At 46.0% G+C, this 9,174-nt stretch overlaps 1 protein-coding gene across 1 annotated transcript; it reads left to right on the forward strand.

Annotated features, from left to right (window-relative positions):
• Positions 1-151: 151 nt before the first annotated feature.
• LOC134015500 (IgGFc-binding protein-like) lies at positions 152-9,105 on the forward strand (the record flags this gene model as incomplete). The annotated part of the gene is made up of 25 exons (XM_062455036.1): positions 152-360; positions 597-738; positions 1,251-1,444; positions 1,630-1,771; positions 1,949-2,193; positions 2,315-2,463; positions 2,653-2,781; positions 2,871-3,009; positions 3,172-3,313; positions 3,568-3,764; positions 3,923-4,061; positions 4,166-4,282; positions 4,496-4,620; positions 4,801-4,946; positions 5,088-5,231; positions 5,401-5,508; positions 5,686-5,855; positions 5,981-6,189; positions 6,426-6,567; positions 7,080-7,273; positions 7,459-7,600; positions 7,778-8,022; positions 8,144-8,292; positions 8,700-8,838; positions 9,001-9,105. Coding segments are annotated over 25 exons (3,962 nt in total), but the record flags the coding sequence as incomplete, so codon positions are not given.
• Between the last annotated feature and the right edge of the window lie 69 nt (positions 9,106-9,174).

Below are 9,174 nucleotides of genomic sequence, written 5' to 3' on the forward strand. Positions count from 1 at the left end.
CCAATGGAGGGAGCCAGACTTCTGCCGTGAGTCTCAATACACTCAATATTCTATGTGTATTAGTATAGTTTAGAAAGGCACAGCTATTTCTGACTCTGTGCCTTTAACAGTGTCAGCACTGATCATGGTCTATTTCCTCCTGTGTGTGCAGCTCTGGCCTGCCCCCCCAACAGTCACTACTCCTTATGTGTGAGCTCATGTCCAGAGACATGCGTGGGTCACAGTGGGGGTGCACAGCCAGGGTGTGGAGAGAACTGTGTGGAGGGCTGCAAGTGTGACCCCAGCTTCATCCTCAGCAATGAGCGCTGTGTTCCTCTCAGAGACTGTGGCTGTGTTGATCCCCAAGGCTCTTACCACCCTGTGAGTCCCCTCTTGACATAGTATATCTTCATACATTAACATTAACTGAACACAAACGATGAGCCAAAACTGTACAATGGACAAATGTGAATCCAGGTGGCTTTTAATAAAGTACTTCTATGTTTTGCCTGTGTAAATGGGTCCCATAACTCCAATGTTATGACATTCAAATGAGTTATTTTTTTCATATATATTCTAGAAAGCACTAGTGAGAGTCCTTTCATGTGTGTGTTCAGGTGAATGAGAGCTGGTATCTGGAGGGTTGTACTGGGCGCTGTGTGTGCAGAGGGGAGGGAGTGATTGAGTGCCACAAGAACACCTGTGCACCCAATGAGGTCTGCCAACTGCAGGATGGAGAATACGGCTGCCATCCGTTGGGTATGACACAGTGACTTCACCCCATGCCTACAAAACACAGAAAAACATCACATGGTGTAAAACCAAATGTTATTGAAAGTGGAATGTTCAGATTGACTGCTGTTAAATTACTCTACCTCTCTCCCACTACTCCAGGAGTCAATCAATGGCATACAATATGTGGAGTACTTAAATTTACACACTTCACTGAAAGCTAAGAATTGAGTTTGCAATACTGGGAAAATTGTTATCAGTGCCCAAAAGCAGTTACAAGGTGATTCACTCCAAAAGATTAGGATTACAATGTTGTTCAGGAATAATGTTCACTTTTCTCCTATCACAGCAACTCCGAGCCCCACCACACCGCAGCCTCCAACCACTGCAGCCCCTGGTCAGTATAGTCCTTCACACAATAGTGTCCATTCAGACATGGGAACATACTGGCTTTCACTGAATTTCTTGTGAGTGTCTCATTACTCTCTGAGTCAAAGCATCTAATCATGTGAGATGCATTTCTACTCCCTGAACTGCAGTGAAATGTCCCCCCAATGCACACTATAAGGAATGTGGCCCAGCCTGCATCCCAAGCTGCCAGGATCCCTCTACCAACTGTACCGGCTCCTGTATCAGCGGCTGCTTCTGTGACCCAGGATATGTGTTCCGTGGTCGCCGCTGCGTTCCCCTTCACCAGTGTGGCTGTTTGGACGAGAGCAACAACTACTATGAGGTGTGCAATATGACCACTGCTGTGGTTCACTCAGCAGTATATGGTTAAATGACCAGCAGAATGAATTTCCTTCAAAGTCTGTTTACATCATGACAACCATTAAAGCCTGAAACAAGACTCTTTCAAAGCGGTAAATTGTCATGGTTAAAGGTCTTCATTCATGAGAATTTTGTCCTCTCTCCCAGCCAGGGGAAATTATCTTTGGCGATGGCTGCTCAGAGTTGTGTCGATGCATTGGGAACTACACGCTGGACTGTGTCAGCAATGCCTGTGAGCCCACAGAGGAGTGTCGTGAATTCAACGGTGTTACAGGCTGCTATCCTAAAGGTAGGAGAAGTGCATTAAATGTGTGTGAAAGTGAGAATTTGGATCCAGTCCTGTAAGTTGTCCTTGTAATTCTGCTCCATCCAGATATCCTTTGTTTTCGGCAGTCTATTTGATGTGCTTCAGCCAGTAGTTTGCCTTTTACTGCTCACACTGGACCCAATCTTGTTTTCCATGTAGGCACCTCCACCTGCATCGCCACAAATGACCCTCACTACACTACGTTTGACCATCGGCGATATAGCTTCATGGGCAACTGCAGCTACCTCATGGCAGACACCTGCAACAGCACCCTGGCCCCACCCTTTTCAGTCTATGCTGATAACGAGCATCGCTACAACCAGCTCTCTGTCACCTATGTCAAAGCAGTGCATGTGCACACACGCGGAGTGGTGGTGTCGGTGCTGAAGGGGGGAACTGTGCAGGTAAGAAGAAAGGGCGTGGAGCGGAAAAGAGCTTTCACTGTAAAGCTTTCAGACCTCTGTGCTTGATCCACAGTGAAGCAACAAACATATCTTCCGCCCTCTCTGTGACCTCCTCCTTCAGGTGAATGGGACTACAGTCAACCTGCCTGTGACCCCAGCTCAGGGCGTGTCTGTCTTCAAGTCGGGGAGACACTACACTGTGGCTGCAGATTTTGGTGTTACAGTACGATACGATGGAAACCACTTCATGGACATCAAAGTCACCAGCGAGTGAGTCTTCCACAGTGGTGTTAGTGAAATGTGACTGACGCAAAAGATGTAAAACTGTCAGCCGACAGAGTGAAAACCTTGAAGATGTGAACTCTGCCTATGATTTTATATTTTACTTGTTTCCATTGAATTTTCTGAGTTCAAATTCTTCCTTGGAAAAAACATGTTTGTTGGTATATTTCATTCCAGTTACAAGAACAGCTTGTGTGGGCTATGTGGAGACTACAATGGAAACCCCAAGGATGATTTCCGCACACCATCTGGTCAGCTAGTCACAAATACCAATGAGTTTGGACACAGTTGGAACTCTGACACAAAGTGAGACGTTCTGTAATTCTCAGACATGATCAGAAATGCATTTTGATTCATGCACATGGTATGATGGTTCTTTAACTTTATTCTTTTAGCTGCAACAAGAAGCCCAATGAAACAATCCCAGAATGCAGTGATGATCAAGAGGATATGTATGAGAGTCCCGCCTACTGTGGCATGTTATTAGATCCCAAGGGACCCTTTGCCACCTGTCATCCCAGAGTCAGCCCCAATGTGAGTTACTGTCCCACGTTCACAATCACTCAATGTAGTTTTCTTTAACAATTGTTTTGTTGGGGAAGCACTATGCACAAGTGCCTTATGTAATGCTTAGTTAAGTGAAAGAGGCATGAGGCTGCAAGCAGCTCCAGTAACCTGACTGTTGTCCTGGTGCAGGGCTTCTTCCAGGACTGTCTCTTTGACATGTGTGCACTGGACGGGGCTCAAACATCGCTGTGCGAAGCGCTGGAGTCCTACGTCAACGAGTGTCAGGACCGCAACGTGAGCGTTGGGTCATGGAGAAACGGCACATTCTGTCGTGAGTGTCTTCCTACTTCATCAAAATGAAGGAATCTGCTATTAATGAAGAGATTCTCATATTAAATTTTTTTTGTAAAATGTGCCTTTTTCTGATAATATTGAGTTGTGGAGCCATTGAGTGCAAAACGGAAATAACTCCTTGTATTTCAGTAACCTTTTGCAAGAGCTAAATCAGTGACATGTAATGTTTAAATATCATCACTTTGACCAACTGTTGTTTTTCCCCTTCCTCCTATCCTCACGGTATTCCAGCTCTTCCCTGCCCAGCTAATAGTCACTATGAGGCGTGTGCTCCACCTTGCCCCCCATCCTGCACCATTCCCAGCCCAGGACAATGCAGTGGACCATGTGCAGAGGGGTGTGTGTGTGACACAGGATATGTTTACAGTTCTGGGAAATGTATTAAACAGGAGAGCTGTGGGTGCAACTTCAATGGACAGTACTACCAGGTGAACAATTGCCTTTCTCTGAAACCATGATTTGACAGTAAAATGTATGTGTGCATTTCAGAAAAATGTTCTCTGTTTTTAGTTTTTTTTAAAGTATGCTCGACCTACCTGCAGTGTCTGAACAATATGCCTTTCTATCTGCTCTCATTTTCTCTCAGGCAGGGGAAGAGTTCTACACTGAGGGCTGTGAGCTCAAGTGCACATGTGAGGGAGGGGTTGTGTCGTGCTGGCCTGGAGACTGTCCCCCTCAGCATGCCTGTAGACTGCAGAATGGAGTGGTGGGCTGCTACCCCTTAAGTGAGTATTCCCAGTTGCCACGCAATCTCATCAAATGATATGGATTGAGCTTACTTCATGTGTTAAAGGAATATTTGACAAGATAACATGATCTCTCTCTGCAGGTACAAAGGACTGTTACATCTCTGGAGACCCACATTACACCACCTTTGATGGGAAATACTATACCTTCATGGGTACCTGCACCTATACTCTGGCTAGGAGCTGTCAAAACCACACAGGTACTGCAACCTAAAAGACAAGAGAAATTCTAGAGAGTTGGTGACTGCTGTTTAGGTGCTGTGAATTGAAGCGTGACAAATTTCCTGACCTGCAGACTGCCCAAGGCAGGCATATACAGAGACAGACACATACAGAGAAGTATATCTCTTCTCTTAGAGAAGCTACACCGCTGCAAGTACATAGTGTTTGATATCTGTGGTATGGTTTTGCAGGTCCCTGGTTCTCAGTGGAGGGGAAGAATGAGGAGAGGGGTGTGGCAGGCGTTTCATACCTGCGCAAGCTGTATGTCAATGTCAGTGGAGTCACTGTCACTCTGATGAAGAGCAGAAGGACTCTGGTGAGTAGAAATTCAAAGTTGACCAAAGGAGACATGGCTGTGTATATACATTTTTTGTTAGCCTAAAAGAATCTCCGGGCTGTCAGGAACTCTCTGAAGCCCTGAAGAGTCACAGGTGAGTAATCATTCGTTGCTGTAATTTGTCCTCTCCCAATACTCTCTCCTGCTCTCCTTCTACAGGTGAATGGTCTGCGTGTGTCCCTCCCGCACTCCCCTTCTCCGCTCATCTTTCTCTCCCTGGCTGGGCAGTATGTCACCATGCAGACCACTTTCGGTCTGACAGTACGCTGGGACGGGAACCACTACGCACACATCTCAGTCCCAAGGTGTGTAGAGGTGCAATCCACTTGACCATACTGTGGGAGGAGGCTGAAGAGTCAGCCTTGGGAGGGAAATCCTAAAAATGTCTGACTAATTAAAAGTCAGTAGATTTGAAGAATCCTCATCCATTTGTCATTCTCTGTCAGCTCCTACTTCGACCAGATGTGTGGTTTGTGTGGAGATTATGATGGAAACCCAAACAATGACTTCACCAAACCAGACGGTTCACTGGCCGGGAATTCAAACCAGTTTGGTAACAGCTGGCAAACTGAGGACGATGAGGATGACAGGTATGTTTCTTTACATATTTTCTCTACAATCTGTGTATATGAATGCTATCTTCTGTTTGTGTGGGTGCACAAATTTGACAATGCTACTTAATGCAAGTTGATAAGTTAACTATTTGTAAATAAGCAAATGAAAGAAAATAACTGTAATTCTCTTGGGTATTATTTGTAGGTGTTTGTCTGATGACAAACCTGAACCGCCCTGTGAGCCCAGTCTTGAGGCAGAGGTGTCCAAACCTGAGAATTGCGGCAAACTGAATGACACCCAAGGGCCTTTCAGGTGAGACCACCCAAGCACTTCAACTATAAGCTTAACTCTGCACGTTCCAATCTATATCCACAGCATACAAAAGCACTACTCTTCATGGGCTCCATGTGTACAAATGCAGCCAGCTCCCACATAAACACTTGTCATTACCTCTGTGAACATAGGTTTATTCTGTGTCTACTTCTGCAGGGACTGCATTGAGATGGTTGACCCACGGCCCTATTTCCAGAGCTGTGTGTATGACATGTGTCGATATGACGGGCTTGAGCAAACCCTATGTGATCAGCTGCAGTCCTACACAGATGCCTGTCTCAGCGCAGGAGCCCCTGTCCACCAATGGAGGGAGCCAGACTTCTGCCGTGAGTCTCAATACACTCAATATTCTATGTGTATTAGTATAGTTTAGAAAGGCACAGCTATTTCTGACTCTGTGCCTTTAACAGTGTCAGCACTGATCATGGTCTATTTCCTCCTGTGTGTGCAGCTCTGGCCTGCCCCCCCAACAGTCACTACTCCTTATGTGTGAGCTCATGTCCAGAGACATGCGTGGGTCACAGTGGGGGTGCACAGCCAGGGTGTGGAGAGAACTGTGTGGAGGGCTGCAAGTGTGACCCCAGCTTCATCCTCAGCAATGAGCGCTGTGTTCCTCTCAGAGACTGTGGCTGTGTTGATCCCCAAGGCTCTTACCACCCTGTGAGTCCCCTCTTGACATAGTATATCTTCATACATTAACATTAACTGAACACAAACGATGAGCCAAAACTGTACAATGGACAAATGTGAATCCAGGTGGCTTTTAATAAAGTACTTCTATGTTTTGCCTGTGTAAATGGGTCCCATAACTCCAATGTTATGACATTCAAATGAGTTATTTTTTTCATATATATTCTAGAAAGCACTAGTGAGAGTCCTTTCATGTGTGTGTTCAGGTGAATGAGAGCTGGTATCTGGAGGGTTGTACTGGGCGCTGTGTGTGCAGAGGGGAGGGAGTGATTGAGTGCCACAAGAACACCTGTGCACCCAATGAGGTCTGCCAACTGCAGGATGGAGAATACGGCTGCCATCCGTTGGGTATGACACAGTGACTTCACCCCATGCCTACAAAACACAGAAAAACATCACATGGTGTAAAACCAAATGTTATTGAAAGTGGAATGTTCAGATTGACTGCTGTTAAATTACTCTACCTCTCTCCCACTACTCCAGGAATCAATCAATGGCATACAATAAGTGGAGTACTTAAATTTACACACTTCACTGAAAGCTAAGAATTGAGTTTGCAATACTGGGAAAATTGTTATCAGTGCCCAAAAGCAGTTACAAGGTGATTCACTCCAAAAGATTAGGATTACAATGTTGTTCAGGAATAATGTTCACTTTTCTCCTATCACAGCAACTCCGAGCCCCACCACACCGCAGCCTCCAACCACTGCAGCCCCTGGTCAGTATAGTCCTTCACACAATAGTGTCCATTCAGACATGGGAACATACTGGCTTTCACTGAATTTCTTGTGAGTGTCTCATTACTCTCTGAGTCAAAGCATCTAATCATGTGAGATGCATTTCTACTCCCTGAACTGCAGTGAAATGTCCCCCCAATGCACACTATAAGGAATGTGGCCCAGCCTGCATCCCAAGCTGCCAGGATCCCTCTACCAACTGTACCGGCTCCTGTATCAGCGGCTGCTTCTGTGACCCAGGATATGTGTTCCGTGGTCGCCGCTGCGTTCCCCTTCACCAGTGTGGCTGTTTGGACGAGAGCAACAACTACTATGAGGTGTGCAATATGACCACTGCTGTGGTTCACTCAGCAGAATATGGTTAAATGACCAGCAGAATGAATTTCCTTCAAAGTCTGTTTACATCATGACAACCATTAAAGCCTGAAACAAGACTCTTTCAAAGCGGTAAATTGTCATGGTTAAAGGTCTTCATTCATGAGAATTTTGTCCTCTCTCCCAGCCAGGGGAAATTATCTTTGGCGATGGCTGCTCAGAGTTGTGTCGATGCATTGGGAACTACACGCTGGACTGTGTCAGCAATGCCTGTGAGCCCACAGAGGAGTGTCGTGAATTCAACGGTGTTACAGGCTGCTATCCTAAAGGTAGGAGAAGTGCATTAAATGTGTGTGAAAGTGAGAATTTGGATCCAGTCCTGTAAGTTGTCCTTGTAATTCTGCTCCATCCAGATATCCTTTGTTTTCGGCAGTCTATTTGATGTGCTTCAGCCAGTAGTTTGCCTTTTACTGCTCACACTGGACCCAATCTTGTTTTCCATGTAGGCACCTCCACCTGCATCGCCACAAATGACCCTCACTACACTACGTTTGACCATCGGCGATATAGCTTCATGGGCAACTGCAGCTACCTCATGGCAGACACCTGCAACAGCACCCTGGCCCCACCCTTTTCAGTCTATGCTGATAACGAGCATCGCTACAACCAGCTCTCTGTCACCTATGTCAAAGCAGTGCATGTGCACACACGCGGAGTGGTGGTTTCGGTGCTGAAGGGGGGAACTGTGCAGGTAAGAAGAAAGGGCGTGGAGCGGAAAAGAGCTTTCACTGTAAAGCTTTCAGACCTCTGTGCTTGATCCACAGTGAAGCAACAAACATATCTTCCGCCCTCTCTGTGACCTCCTCCGTCAGGTGAATGGGACTACAGTCAACCTGCCTGTGACCCCAGCTCAGGGCGTGTCTGTCTTCAAGTCGGGGAGACACTACACTGTGGCTGCAGATTTTGGTGTTACAGTACGATACGATGGAAACCACTTCATGGACATCAAAGTCACCAGCGAGTGAGTCTTCCACAGTGGTGTTAGTGAAATGTGACTGACGCAAAAGATGTAAAACTGTCAGCCGACAGAGTGAAAACCTTGAAGATGTGAACTCTGCCTATGATTTTATATTTTACTTGTTTCCATTGAATTTTCTGAGTTCAAATTCTTCCTTGGAAAAAACATGTTTGTTGGTGTATTTCATTCCAGTTACAAGAACAGCTTGTGTGGGCTATGTGGAGACTACAATGGAAACCCCAAGGATGATTTCCGCACACCATCTGGTCAGCTAGTCACAAATACCAATGAGTTTGGACACAGTTGGAACTCTGACACAAAGTGAGACGTTCTGTAATTCTCAGACATGATCAGAAATGCATTTTGATTCATGCACATGGTATGATGGTTCTTTAACTTTATTCTTTTAGCTGCAACAAGAAGCCCAATGAAACAATCCCAGAATGCAGTGATGATCAAGAGGATATGTATGAGAGTCCCGCCTACTGTGGCATGTTATTAGATCCCAAGGGACCCTTTGCCACCTGTCATCCCAGAGTCAGCCCCAATGTGAGTTACTGTCCCACGTTCACAATCACTCAATGTAGTTTTCTTTAACAATTGTTTTGTTGGGGAAGCACTATGCACAAGTGCCTTATGTAATGCTTAGTTAAGTGAAAGAGGCATGAGGCTGCAAGCAGCTCCAGTAACCTGACTGTTGTCCTGGTGCAGGGCTTCTTCCAGGACTGTCTCTTTGACATGTGTGCACTGGACGGGGCTCAAACATCGCTGTGCGAAGCGCTGGAGTCCTACGTCAACGAGTGTCAGGACCGCAACGTGAGCGTTGGGTCATGGAGAAACGGCACATTCTGTCGTGAGTGTCTTCCTACTTCATCAAAATGAAGG

The sequence above is a fragment of the Osmerus eperlanus genome, unplaced genomic scaffold (genome assembly GCF_963692335.1).
Source record: "Osmerus eperlanus unplaced genomic scaffold, fOsmEpe2.1 SCAFFOLD_888, whole genome shotgun sequence".
Taxonomy (NCBI): Eukaryota; Metazoa; Chordata; class Actinopteri; order Osmeriformes; family Osmeridae; genus Osmerus; species Osmerus eperlanus.